Source organism: Saccostrea echinata, unplaced genomic scaffold (assembly GCF_033153115.1).
Source record: "Saccostrea echinata isolate AGI-Se365-2 ecotype Australia unplaced genomic scaffold, CSIRO_AGI_Sech_v1 ptg000054l, whole genome shotgun sequence".
Classification (NCBI taxonomy): Eukaryota; Metazoa; Mollusca; class Bivalvia; order Ostreida; family Ostreidae; genus Saccostrea; species Saccostrea echinata.
In genome coordinates this window covers 66,410,056-66,425,277 of record NW_026889803.1, presented here as the reverse complement: position 1 = coordinate 66,425,277, position 15,222 = coordinate 66,410,056, and the positions used below count along the sequence as shown (strand labels likewise).

Here is a 15,222-nt window from a genome sequence, read left to right as displayed (position 1 = left end):
ATAGGGCCACGTAGCTCACTATCGCACCATCGAACATCGACTAAAGAGTTGATGGTGTGATGACGATGACGCAACGGTGTATTCACTGTATTGAATCCGGATAGGGCTTCCCAGCTCACTATCGCACCATCGAACATCAACTACAGAGTCGATGGTGTGATGACGATGACGCAACGGTGTATTCACTGTATTGAATCCGGATAGGGCTTCCCAGCTCACTATCGCACCATCGAACATCGACTAAAGAGTCGATGGTGTGATGACGATGAAGCGATGACAATGACTTTACCCCTACAGTTATGACTTCATTTAATCTTTTTCAAACCAATGACCCTTTGCGACTCAAATTCTGTTTATTTCATGCATCAGCCATGAAGGGGTCTTATATTAGTAATCCCTCTCATCTGTAACATAAAGACTTGACCATTGCTGACCATGATCTTCTTGCTAAATAAAAATTCAGGAAGCATTTGAGTTATCGTTTTCTTTATTCTTGAAAGAAACATATTTGCCCACTGAAGCACGTGGAATCTTGAGCACACATTTTCAGAAGTGCAGTATAGTACTTACACCCGAGTTTAAGTAAAACTAGTACATGCTATAAACCATCGAATTCCTCATCTGCTATTCAAACAATGGAAATATAATTATTTAAAGATATACATGCTATAACTTGCGTTTATATAGCGTGTATGTCTTTAAAGTGCATTATATCTAGTCTACAAATTTTCAATGCATGATTCCTTGACATGTAATTAAATAGTCAAAACAAAATATATATGAAACTGACACAATAATAAATGATTTTGTCAAATAATCAGGAGAGCTACAGTTGAACTTCAGCTACTCATTTACCGATAGGTTGAATAACAGGGACAAGATTCTACATTAGGAGCTTTATAATAATAAGTTCAGTCTTAATCACTGTAGTATCTTGTCAGTCACACTGAGAAAAACCTCACATTACAAAAAATACAAAATATAGGCATAACTATAGTGAAAAAGTAATATTGTAGTCAAGTAAAAATTAGCTTGGCACATGATCCTAATACTAAATAAAGAGGTAAATTTTAAACTGACAACAAACTTTGTTTGCAAAGGGGTGGGGGAAAAGGGTTATATATCAAAATCAGAAATGATATGTCAATGATATAACTACTGATAATCTTAACTGCTGATGATATCATCAATGACATCGATAATACCAGGGTTTTATCAGTATAGATAATTTAACAGGTACTTTCAGTACAGGTTCATTGATGTCATGATCACAGAGGTAAATCATGATATCAGGACTATTCCAGGGCTCATTGTCATTCAGATGGACTGATACATTGATAGATTGTTGTACGAAAGTGACATCATAGACTGGAGTCCCAGACTGGAATGATATATTGTAATTTTAGATGATATAAGGTCTGATACACTGATATATCAGGACTGATATATTGACAGATCATTGTATGACAATGACATAGGAGACTAGAACCCTCACCTGGAATGACAAAATGTTAGATTACATAAGGTCTGATACACTGATTTTCATGACTGATACATTGACAGATCGCTGTATGTATCGGAGACCAGAGTCCCAGCCTAGAATGACACAATGTTAGATGATATAGGGTCTGATACATTGAAATATCATGACTGATACATTGACAGATCGTTGTAGGACAGTGACATTGGAGACTGGAGTCACAGCCTGGAATGACGCAATGTTAGATGATATAGGGTCTGATACACTGATATATCATGACTGTTACATTGACAGATCACTGTATGTATCAGAGACCGGAGTCCCAGCCTGGAATGATGCAATATTAGATGATATAAGGTATGATACACTGATATGTCATGACTGATACATTGACAGATCGTTGTAGGACAGTGACATTGGAGACTGGAGTCCCAGTTCCTGCTCCAGGGCATCCATGTCAATATTGAGTGACCCTGTGACCTCCATCCAGTCTGTTAGAAGGGAAGAGGACAGGGGAGATTGCTGGGGCGGCAAACTGAAACAAGACCGGTAAATTATAAAATAAATAGGAAAAGATGTAAAACTCATGAATTCATTAGCAAATCTTTCTCAACAGGTAAACAGACACCTTTGATAAAATGTAATTGTTCTTTTACCTGGAACTGTCTTCCATCAATGAATCCAGGTCCATCCCAACACCATACCCAGCTCCTGTTCCCCTGGGAGTCAGAGGCAACAAAGGAGGAAAGTTGTCCCCTACTTGTGTACTGGAAAACTGCTCCGCTAAAACAGATATCAGATCATGTGGTTGTTGGCTTGTGTCAACTGAGACTCGGGGATAAGAATATGGCTGCCGTGGTTGTGTCTGAGTCTGGTACCTTGCATCAAAAAAAGGTTGAATATTCTGAGAATGGCCCGCTGTTTGCTCATCTCTTGCAAAAGGAATTGTTGAGATATTTCCATACTGCTGCTGAGATGAATATTCTTGTTGATTTGGTAGCATCACATTTGAAAAAGTGTTTTCACTCTGAAAAGGTGTAGTAAATGTCTGAGTTTGAGAGCTGATTATGGCGAAAGGATTTGTAGCCGAGACATCAAACTGCTGATTTATCTGAGGAGGAATTCCAACTTGCTGAGAGGAGTGTGGGTGACTAGGTAAAGCACTGGCTTCAGAAAAATTGTTGACTTTATTATTTTGAACATCACAGCTGGAGTTTGAGTCCTGATTGTAGGGGTCAGGTGACCCTTGTGATTGATAGCTCTCAGGTGAACTATGGTTGCTGTAGTCCCTCTGAGGTGAATTTTGATTGGAATACACAGGCTGGTGGTAATCTTGGAAGCTTGAAGATGTCTCTGGTCTGCTTAAACCAATGTCAGAGTTACTGACTGGCTGTGATGGATTTGACGTACCTACATTACAGGACACATCCTGAAATCCAGATGCCAAACCCATCATTTTAACACCCTCCATGCTAATAGTGGACAGACTCGCATTGGTAGTAATGGGGTCATTTGTCACCAGAGCTGGAGACACAGAGGTATTCACATTGTCTTTTGCCACTGAATTCCTAGCCTGTAACTTTTGTTGAAGCATATGCATAGTGTCCACATTTATCAGGGATTTCCCTGTGTTGGACTGTTGGGTGGAGCTCCCGGACATTTCTGAGGAGTTGGCCTGGAAGGATTTGAGTTGGGAGGGATTAGAGATAATCTGAGATTGTGTTGTCTGAGGCATCATTGGTACACTGGACAGACCGCTTCCTGGATTCTGACTTTGTACATTAGACTCTGGTTTTGGAGCTATGGGAGGGTTCACTTGCTGCATCTTAGCCCACCTCTGTAGAAGCTCCCTATCCTCATCCGTCAGCAGCTGATCGGGTTTCTGTTCTGTTGGAGAAAAAAAACACACATTCATTGAAGAAGAACAAAACATTTTAAAATCTGATCTCAAGCAAATGAAGAGAATTTAGAGATAACAAGGCTGAGCAATCTTTATTACATACAACAAACACACACTACCTTTCTTTTCTTTTTTCTTCATTCTTTCCAGTGCCTTCTCTTTCTTTCTCCTCCTTTTTTCCTCCCTTTCTTTCTGTCTTTGAGCTGCAGTGATTGGTTTAGGTTTATCATCCACTTCAGTGCAAGAATCTTAAAAACAGATTAAAATTATGAGTGAATTCATGTGTCACCTAGGAACAAATTCATGTAAAATTGTTTCATTTAAACGTACTATAATCAAACCTCATTAATCAGGACACTGGTGTTCCCGAGCAAATTGTCCAGATTAATGAAGCATTGATTACTGAAATGTACCTTTAATAATTGGTAGATATATAAAAAAAATTCTCTTGTTAATTAGAGTACCTGTGGTTTGAAAAGATGACAGGATCTTTACTTATTAACTTTTCTTCTATAATCATAGACTGTGATTTAAATGGACAAGCTTCGCTAAAAATAAGCAAGTTTCTTTGAGCATTACCCTTACCGTTTTTCTTTTTTTTTGCTCTTTAACAAAAATGACTACACCAGGTACACCCTCATGCAGTCCAGTAATAATACATGGATATTTATATCTTTTATTCAATGTTTATATCTTAAATTTGAATTAGCTCATATTTCTATAGTAATTGAAAAGCACATCTAAAATTAATTTTTGCCAGGATTTTTCGAAAGTATGCTGCTTTTGTCAATGATAACTGCATTAACAGTGTGCAAATTCTCATATCTCCATCACTGAATTGCTGCATATGACGTCAAGTAGTATATGACACTGAAATATGATTGAAATATGCATATTGCTGTATTTGAATTTCAGCTCTAAATTTTGCTTAAAATATACTTACAACAACATTTTTTGTATTCAGCATTTTAATAAACAAGGTTTAAGATAATATTTTTCATAAAATTATGTATATTTGAGTCCTTTAATCAAACTCCTTGATATTGTCTCTGCTGGAGAAGAACGTTAATCTACTTACCACTTCTTTTTCTGAAATTGGAGTTGAGTAGTGCTGCTTTGATGAGTGCCTTGGTGTCAGAGGAGATTGTTTTAGTTTCCTGGTTCTCCTCCTTTGTTCCCCCCTTCTCGGGGATTTTTGTTTCTTGTTCATCACACACCTGTTCTTTTGCCTTTGTTTGAGACTTGGCACTGAACATTTCTACATCGCTTGCAGACACTTCCAGCTGTTCTGTCTTGATAGCCACTCCCACGGGTTTAATGTCTGGCTTCAGGAAATCACCCTTTATTTCCCTTGAAGGAAAAAGCTGAATTCCTTGGAACTCTTTTGTCAGACCTGGAGTGGACACCTCTTGTTTCATCTCTGATTTCTTGTCCACTGTATCCTTGGGTACTGGTTTAAGACAGGCACTGAAACTGAGTGATGGGGTTCTAGGCTTGTGGAAGTCCATTATCTCTTTATATATTCGTTCTCTCAACTCTTCTGATGTTAATTTCTACAAGATGCTAAAGAAATTAAATCTTAATCTACTCCAAACTCTTAAAAGTTATCCTCATGACTTAGTTTTTATTTTCCAGCCCATTTTCTTGACCTTGGGAATATAATAAAAAAAAATATAAAGTACCAATTTTAAATATCTATTTCATTATATAGCAAAATTGAAATTTAAGAAAAATTACATTAATTTTTTTTTATCTTGAATATGAATAGGATTTTTTTTTTTAGGCAAAGTGTCTAAAACATGTAAAAGACATAAAAAAATAACAGCAGTAATTTTGCCCACCTGCTTTTCAAAGTCAAAGTTAAATGTTGGAACACAGATGGGCTCATCATCAGGATCGTGATACTTATTGAGGTAGGGGTGGGTAAGAGCATCAGTGACTGAGACTCTTTTACGTGGGTCTAAGATCAGCATTTTACTCAGTAAACTCAGCGCTTTTTTACTGGCTTTAGGAAACAAAGTAGACCAGGCTATTGGTTCTTTATTTCCCAGTTCTGAAACATTGAATATTTTATTAAAAAAGATATATTGGCAGTGATATTGAAAAAGGTAGGAAATGACTAGAGTAAAAGAAAATTACTTCTGAATAAACAGATTTTACTGTATTCTGTTTGCTTAAATTTGCTGCAGAGAATCCTGAAATCTGTGGAGACTTACGCTTGATGAATTTTTTGATGAGATCTGACTGACAGAGATCTAGAAGGTCCTGCTCGGGGGAGCCCAGTACGCCGATTATCAGCTTCAGCTGGTTGATGTAGTCCTTGCCTGAATGAAGAAGTTCATTTTCAATGTAAAATGCATATCCTTACTAGGTCTCTACCTGAATGTCAATTTTCATCACAAGTATTTCAACCAAAAAAAATTACTAGGACAGGACTAGGATTTAATCTTCATTATTCAGAATTAAGAAAATATAAAAAATCTTTATCTGTATTCTAAATGTTCATATCTTCAGCTAATCTATACTGTATATTATGTATGCCAGCAATTTTTACCTCATGCTCAGAACTAAATTTATTTTACCTGGAAATAAATGTTTCCTTCCCAACATCTCGGCAAAGATACACCCCACTGACCACATGTCCACGGCAGTTCCGTACTCAATCAAAGCGAACATTATCTCGGGGGCTCTGTACCATCTAGTGGCTACATACTGAGTCATGAAGGCATTCTGTTCTTCTGATGACATGTTGACTCCTCTTGCCATCCCTACAAGACACAACTAAATATATGATACCCACTAATATATAAAGGCTGCAATGTATATTTGTGACCACCATATTTGTATTACTTATTGAAATAATAAGATATTCACAATGGAACATTCCCAGAACAATAAAGAATGCTGTGCTGAAATCTAATTTTGAACCATATACTCTAGGGTTTTCTCATTTAAATTTGCTTTAATGTTCAACATGTTGCAAACAATGCAGAAAGATTCCTAAAGGATCAGACACTGCAGATATTACCAAAGTCTCCGATTCTCAGTTGACAGTCCTCGTTGACCAGTAAGTTACTGGGTTTGAGGTCCCGGTGAATCACATTAGCTGAGTGGATGTACTTTAATCCTCTCAGTAACTGGTACAAAAAGTACCGTACATGTTCTTCAGTTAGCTCTTGTTTAGAGTATATAATCTTATGTAGGTCACTTTCCATCAGGTCAAACACAACATACACATCTCGGAATCTATCTACAGTTTCTGTAGGTTTTAAAATATCTCTTATGGAAATTATATTGTCGTGTTTAAAGTGTTTTAATATCTTGATTTCTCGGTAGGTCCTAGTGGCAATCCTCTTGTCTTCAAAGATGTAAGGAATCTTTTTAATGGCCACCCTGTCTTTGGTTTTTCCATGAACAGCGGAGCACACCACTCCATAAGCACCAATTCCTATATTGTCCAGGGGAATGTAGTCTGTTCCACTTAAGTCAAACTTCACCTCATAAGCCTTCATCATTAAACTCTTCCTCATATCTTCCTTTGACATGTTGGATTTGAATCCTAGAATTTTTTCTTTATCCATGATTTTTGCTTACAATCTAAAAGAAAAAAGAGAGTCTTTCATGGCAATTTAAAAGTATAGTTGGATTTTTATTGCTCATTAGAAATTAAGCTAAATAATTGGTTTCATAAAAGTACATGTATATTCTGATATGCATTTCCACCCTTCAATTTCAAGAAACATTCAATTTCCTTGAGTGAGGAGGCAGCATTATAAATACAGTATGCATAAATGTATTCATTTTTCTTTTAATCTATGTCATCGTGTTGTAAAATTAAATTTTATTAGAACAGAATGTGTAATGCATATATAATTAAAACAAAATGTTTCTAATTTCATTATATATCTAATAAAAACATAACACAGACTCAAGTTTTATCTCTATTTTTTTTTCAAGACTGTCTGACTACAGAGTTTTATTTTTATCACAATACCTTTAAGTGTACTGACTTACACAATCAATTGAATTGATTGTCTAATCTATCAACATCAATGATTTCCTTCCTGGGTGATTTCTAAAAGATCTGGGATTTCTAGTAAGTCATGCAAAATCTTAGCTATGACAAATGGAATTTTTTAAAGGACAAAAGAAATACCTTTGATGCTTTGGAATGGAGGGAGGTTGTTTAATTAATCAAACTGTTTCAAAACGTTTATTAATATTTTAACATTTATCAACAATTGCTGTAATGTCATATTTCACCAAACTGCAAAAAAGCAATACAACAATTATCATGAAACAGTCCATTATAGTCTACTTAAAATAAATCCCTGCAGGTTTGTTCTAAAGAACAAAATTAGGTACAAGGCAACAAGGAAGCGGCTATAAGCAATTCTAGGAAGCACAGTCTACTTTTCAGCGTTTACAAATACATCACGTATATTTGTTCAATTCAATTATTGTTTGGACAGACTAGTGACACTTGAAATTCCAGAAAGTTGATGACTCCAGAAATTCCAACCTAAATTTAACACGTCTACCATGTCTACGGTTTTCCAAGTACAGCTTTACACAAGTCTATGCCTAGAATAAAGTCAGCTTGTAAAAAAGGGAACAATTTAACAAAATTTAAAAAAAAAATATGTATGAAAATCACATACTCACTCTCTTGATTGCAATTAAGACACAAAGTCACTGATTTGGATGCTGGATTGTTCTAAAATTAGATAAATTATATTTAGATTATGTGTCATCTCTACGTACATAAACACTCAACTGCGAAGTATTTTAAATAAAAAAAACTTCCTTAAGTTCTTACATATATTTACGCTCATACCAAATATATATGTGCCTTATTTTTTTCCTAAATCATTAGATGATCATCTTCTAATAACAAATAAGTTAGGCCTATTAGACTTTTTTTTTAGCTAGGTCGGCGAAGATTTGTTCGGCTTTATAATCTTACAGTAACTTGTACATGTTTTGTTTCGTAATTAATTTTGAATGTTTAATTATGGCTGAAAACCGATTAGCATTAAATTCACTTTTCTTGTATTGGTGTATGACGACAAAAACACGCGAAAGATAAAAAAAAAAAGAGAGAGAGAACCTGATAATCAACACCCCACTCCCTCCTGGATGGTATTATATATGGTGAGCTTTAAATTTAATGAATAATAATTTCAAAGTGAAATTTGATTAAATGTTGAAATATCATTAAATTAATATAACAATTAAAATTAAATAATCACCAAAATTTCATTCCACAGGCCCGTAGAAGCCGGGGGGGGGGGGAGGATAAATCGTGGAATTCATGTTTGATTTCATTTTATTTACCTATTTATTTATTTGTTTGTTTATTCATTTATTTTTACTTAGAACTTTACAAAAATGGAGTCTTGAAAATAACAATGGTATAATCATTAATTATCAATGAGTGTTCATACAAAGACATTTTTCCTTATGTTAAGTTTTCACTCAGTTTCTGTCATCCTGCGTCCGCCCATCGTCGGGACCAAACTCTCTCTACAACCCGGCTGAAATGTTTAAATTTATTCAAAACTTTGTGGTCAGGTTACTTCAGATTGTAAGGTTGGGATGTGGACAATCCATACCCTTGGCTCAATTTTTTGTACCATGCCACCCCCACCCCCATCTGCACAGTACGGCCCTGCTTATTAATTACTTAACAGCGATATGAACAGGAAACATGACACCCATGCAAGGATCGCAAAAAACGAACACTACACATCCTTTTTTTCTCTCTAATTTTCTAAAACATTCCCTCAAAATTAGAAAAATATGAGTACGAACACATCTTCCTTGACACGAACAATGAACGGAGAGTCAAATCATATTTAATTTTATTTATATAGAGAACAGGCAGTAAATAATTAATAAACAGATGGCAGTAAACAATGGCAGTTTACTGTCACGTATGAATTTCCATAATATTTGGCCTTTGATATTCATACTGACTTCAAAATAACTGTTGAATGCTTTATATGTTTCTTATTTCGTCTACCCAATAAGAAAAATCCGACTTATCCTAGAATATAAATAATGATGTTATAGGTAAACCAGAAGCGAATTGTTGAATGTGTTTATCTTCCGCGATTGCCACATACAGGTTAATCCACAGGAAATTAAATTGTATATAAAAGTATTGTTACCTTTAATTTTTTCTTGATCTCGAGTTAGCGCTGTTTGCCTAAACATCCCATTCATGATGCTGTTAAAACCATACGTAAGTTATATTACATAAAAAAAAAGTTTAAGGTTGGGCATGTGATATGTGTAAATTCAGTGACGAATTAAAATTAAATAAGTAAATATAGTACACCATACTCTTTTATAAGGAAACGTGTAGAATTATGACAAGGTCGCTTCTTAACGTACTCGTGAATGTGCTTTACTTCTTTATCGACTATTTAAAAAGGAAATATCACGTTGTAAATTTGAATTTATCTGGGTGTATGTAAATGCAAAATTTACAAGTTTTTGTTTTCCTTAATTACGGGGGACGACCACTTGAATGTGAAGACTTATTCAACTTGAGAGTGTGATTTTATTTAATATGAAGCCTTCCTTATATTCAGCTCGAATGTGAAGAAATTCAGATACTACCTACATTATAACATATTTGGTCCTGATATTTCCTGTCAGTTACACACTCGAATATTTTTTCTTCATTTTTAATGGCAAAACTTCGTGTTGGTAATTAAAAAAAATTAACAAATCAACAAAACAAACCAACAACGATAGCAAACAAACAAACAAAAACCCCATGCAGAATTGAACTGAAGTTATTAATTAATAAATATACTTTAAACATTTTTTGTTTATTTTGTTTCAGATACCGACTTTGATCATTTTTATACCATATGCCTTAATGTATCGCATCAATTCTTGCAAGGACATGTCAAACTGGAGAATCAAACAAAAGCTAGGTTACAACCCCAGAGAAACAGATATGTCCTTCAATATAATTCCACCTATCCATCAGCGGAGAACAAAGTTCGACAAATTTGAGAAGGAGGTCAAGGACAAATCTTCAAGGTTATTCGGCAACAGCACATGTCCCTCTGTCCTCGACACGTTTGAACGCCACGCAATGTTCCGGTCAAGTTGTCCATGGTATATTGAACTGTCTGTGGACAAAACCAGAATTCCTGTTACAATGGCAAAAGCGAAATGCAGTTGTACCGAGTGCATTATGAATGTTTCGTCTGGCCGCCAGAGTCGTCCCAATCCTGGTTTCTCATGTGAGACAGTGAAAACTTACAGAAAAGTGCTGAGAGAAATTCTAAATGAATGCGATCAAAATGGCTTCAAAATGTATCGTGTGGATATAGAAGAAGTACCTGTTGCATGCACGTGTGTAGCGACACGAGAGACTGGTTGAATATTGAATGAAATTCAAATTTTACTCATAATTAACTGATTTTGCATACCAATTTGAAATAGAAATGAATTAAAAGAAGTATTTATCTTAAGCTTAATTCAAAGACTACGTAAGATAGCTAGACTAGACTACGTAAGATTCACACTGCTAACCAAAATATTTATGACTATACCCATGCATGTTATATATAAAATATATACAAGTATATATGTGGTGCTAATAAAAAACAAAATATGAAAAGTTTGTGCTAATTATTACGAAAACATTACTGATATTTATCAAATGGTCCCCTACACTCAAATAGTACCCAATTCCTTATAAGCTTCATTAAGGTTTTCCATCCCTAATAGGACCGAATTCTCTATCCTTAAATGCCCATCACGTACATAATTCTCTTATATTAATTTAAAGCATTTTAAAGTAGAAAAGGATTTACCATGAGAAAGTTTAAAAATGTAACTAACTAAGCAGTAATTAATTAACAAAGATTGCATTGAAGTCTATGTGGACAAGTGATTTTTTTTTAAATAAAAATTCAAATAATAAGAATATCAATAACTACTGTCGTGGAAAGATGCATTAAAACATTAGAAATAGAATGACAATTGAAAACGATTTTTTTTTACCAAATAAGTTTTTTTTTAAATTGATTTTTTATAAATTAAAAAACAGAAGGAGATAACTCTTACCAAAATTCAAGGTCATGAATAAGGACACATCTCACCCTTACATGCTAATAGTAACAAATGGGAATTATGTCTAAATATACTGAGTATTCGACTCCTACACATCTGTTATGTATTCAAATGCATTGAATCCGTTGCCATTAGGGATGTATTCCGGCCTGCCTTACTGAAGATCTACACAGGACCTACAGAAGATCTATAAAAATAAGGGCTATATACATCAAAACAGATTTTCAGGTCAAACATGTCTTAAATACAATTAAAATTGATTGTTTTAAATTTACAATCGAAGTTGGCTAAAACCAGGCCCGTAGGAAGCAATTTCAGTTTGGTGGGGCACAGCCGTACATTTTCAGTTGAGAGGGCACTGTCAACCAAAAATTCCTTGACAAGGAAAAAAAAAAAGAAGGTCGTCAGACGTTTTCATTGAGGGGGCACAAGGATATAGTAGCTATGTTTTCTATAGTAATATATATATCGGCAAAATTATTGGGGGGCACGCCCCCCCCGTGCCCCCCCCCCCCCCCCGTTCCTACGGCCATGAAAACAGCATTTAGGCTATGATTATAACTAAATTAAGAATTTATAATGCATGATATCAGAGTCGTTTATTTAATGACTTTCTTGTGCAAATGTATATAGAAGATGTAATGCAGAACAAACCTGCTCAACAGGCTTCAAGGGTTAACACACTGCTCAACGCGTTATCGGCTATTCGGTTGTTATCGGGCATTCGGTGGATAACAACTTTTGACAGATTAGTAAATTGTTGCAAATAAACACTGTAACAATAGAAACAGAGAATGTTGTTTGTGCTTTTTGTGAACAGGAATGAATACAGATACGAAATAAAGCCCCAATATATCTTATTATAGTATCAGTGAGTCTTGGGAAGACTTTAAAAGTAAAATTTGTAATATTTTGCAAGTTTTTGTTTGATTGTCATTGCTGCATATAGCCTCTTTCCTCAAAATCCGTATATTTACCTTACATTAATTATTGTCCACAATATATGGAGATAACGAACAGTATTCAAGCTCAAAAGTCCATTATACAATACAAAATAGGAGCAGAGCAAACACGGACCTCCAAACATCAGAGGTGGGATCAGGTGCCATGGAGGAGTGAGCATCCCCTGCCGACCGGTCACACCCGCCGTGTGCTCCTTGTCATGATCGGGAAATAACGGAAAAATCCGTCGACAATTCAGTGTGTAAATAATGGCCTAACAATTAGTATGAAAAACGTCAGTCAGCATTTGACTCAATGATAAATTGTATTTGCTGTCAAGGTCATTGTATCGACCATAGAACTTACGAAATGATGACTTTAAACGAGACAGCTGATATTCTTGTTTCATCAACTTATTTGTCAATAATTTACCTCGTTTTAGAAATTGTACATACGTAGAGCATGCTCTTGCGTATCGAATCAACTGAGAGATATATACCCCGTATGCAGGTGATGAAGATATATTGCTGCATAAGTAAGGGAAGTTGACGATTGAAAAGTTAAAGTCATCACGTTTATCATAAAGCTTGGTTGTTAGATTACCATTAACGTCTTTTTCAAGTAAAATATCCAAATATGAAACAGATGTGTCAGACTCTGTGGTATCTTTTATCTCAAGTTCACCAGGATATATCGTATCGACATAAGAATGAAAATAGCCATTGTTAATTGACAATACGTCGTCGATATATCTAAATGTCGAGTTGAACGCCACAGCAAGTGTTTTCTTCTTTTCACGTACAAGATTTTGGACAAATTCTGCTTCATATGAATACCAAAAAAGGTCTGCTAATAACGGGGCGCAATTTGTACCCATAGGTATTCCAATAGATTGTTGGAAGACCTGGTCTCCAAAAACCACATAGATATTGTCAATCAGAAACTCAAGCATCTTTTTAATGTCAACTTCAGAGTACTTGTATGTACAATCAGAATGTTTTTAACAAAATAATTTTGCAAATGACCAATGACAAGGTAAGTATATTTACGAGTTCCATTTTTATTGAAAAAGCAGCTGTCAATGATATCAAAAAGCCTGGACTTTAATTTATCGTGGGGAATGGTTGTGTATAAAGTTGAAAAGTCATAAGTTTTTAAGCTGTTGATTTTGATAAAATCTTGTGATTTCAAATTTTCCAAAAGTTCCATGGAATTTTTAAGTATCCACATCTGATTTACACCACTTCTCGAATATACTGTTGCACAGTACTCTTGAAGTTTCTCCTTCACCACTGTTAATATCTTAGTGAGGAGTAAAGATAGAGGCTTGGTTGAACATTTACTGGAACCCGCTATGTATCTTTGTTTGTAAGGATTTTTATGAAGTTTCGGAATCCAATATAAATATGGTAATTCGAATTCATTTTGGTTGTTTGGAATATTAAAAATATTCAAAACTGACATATGATTTTGAAGAATTTCTTCCTTAGAAAGGGAACTATGAGTATAAGTTGGATAACCACTTGTAGAATTAAATCCAAGTTCCTCTAAAATACATTTAATATAATATAAGATGCATAAAATGAAAGTTATTGCATGAAAAGTTTTCAATTACAAGCTACATGTTGAGACTTTTTAAATTAAATAATACTTAATTTTAAGAGTTATCCTTCCTGGCGGAGGATCGGATATCCTTAAAACACATTATTTGCTTTTTTCAAGGGCTGACAGATTATAATTGACTTTTTTCCCCAATCTATTTCTAAAGCTGAAAGAAATTTTTTAACCTGATTTTCCGATAACGTACACCGGTAAAAACCGAATTATCCGGCAACATCAACCTTGTTGACGATAACATGTTTTCACTTAACGAGACATTTTAAATGCCTGTTTATTAATCCTTAATTTGGATTTTTGATCTCAGTCTGCTTACCTACAGGTATGTGATTGTCCATGGAATAAATAAACCATTTTGTTTTATAGAATAAACTGATTTTGACTTCAACAAAAGCTAAAGTGTGATGAAATGTTCCGAAATTTTTATAAAATATCATTTGAAAGAGCTGCATATCTTTAGAAAGAGAGCGATTTGGTTTGTGCTTTTTGCTGCTGAAAGTATAATCATTTATCTGCCAAAGATCACAAACTTTGTTTGCTAAGTGCGCAATTATCGTTGAATTAAGAAATTTAAAATCACCTATGTTTTCTAAACATTGTTTTCCTTGCACCGAATGCCCGATAACAACCGAATAGCCGATAACGCGTTGAGCAGTGTGGTTAAGGCCAGCGCAAAAACTCAAAGATGTCGACATTTTCAAAGACCAGCAGAGGATGTAAAACATATACAATACACCATATTATCACTGGGATTAAAAACTATATGGAATAGGATGTTTTGACTCGAACTATGATCTGAATGAAATATGGAGATAGCGAACAGTAATCAAGCTCAAAAGTCCCTTAAAACAATACAAATCGGGAGCAGAGCAAACACTCTAAAAGTATTAGAGGTGGGATCTGGCACCGGACGAATCAATGGTTGGTGTACCCCCCCCCCCCTTCCTTCTGAGAATTTTTTTAGTCACGATAACTTAGCAAAATGAAATATACAAGTATTCCTAGCCTATCATGCTATTACTTTGATATTTTGATATATACCGTAAAGAGGAAATTTCTAAAACTTAACAAATCAAAGTACTGAAAGTACTGAAAGCCGGGCTTTAATATGTTCGAGTGTATTGTCCAATCCTAAATTAGCACATATTTGAAATCTTTCTTTTGACCATTGATATTTAACAGG

The 15,222-nt window shown here is 34.8% G+C and overlaps 2 protein-coding genes across 2 annotated transcripts; one reads left to right on the top strand and one right to left on the bottom strand.

Moving 5' to 3' along the window:
- Positions 1-469: 469 nt before the first annotated feature.
- LOC133172698 (mitogen-activated protein kinase 7-like) lies at positions 470-6,967 on the bottom strand. Its single transcript, XM_061307648.1, has 8 exons — positions 6,409-6,967; positions 5,963-6,148; positions 5,597-5,704; positions 5,222-5,433; positions 4,459-4,933; positions 3,500-3,628; positions 2,137-3,367; positions 470-2,015 (listed from the first exon to the last, which is right to left on the bottom strand). Exons 1-8 carry the CDS (start codon positions 6,959-6,961, stop codon positions 1,856-1,858), a joined length of 3,054 nt encoding a protein of 1,017 aa, XP_061163632.1. The 5' UTR covers positions 6,962-6,967; the 3' UTR covers positions 470-1,855.
- A 3,305-nt stretch (positions 6,968-10,272) lies between these two features.
- Positions 10,273-10,793, top strand: LOC133172138 (interleukin 17-like protein). The gene has a single exon (XM_061306961.1). The coding sequence runs from the start codon at positions 10,273-10,275 to the stop codon at positions 10,783-10,785; it is 513 nt and encodes a 170-aa protein (XP_061162945.1). The 3' UTR covers positions 10,786-10,793.
- Positions 10,794-15,222: the final 4,429 nt, after the last annotated feature.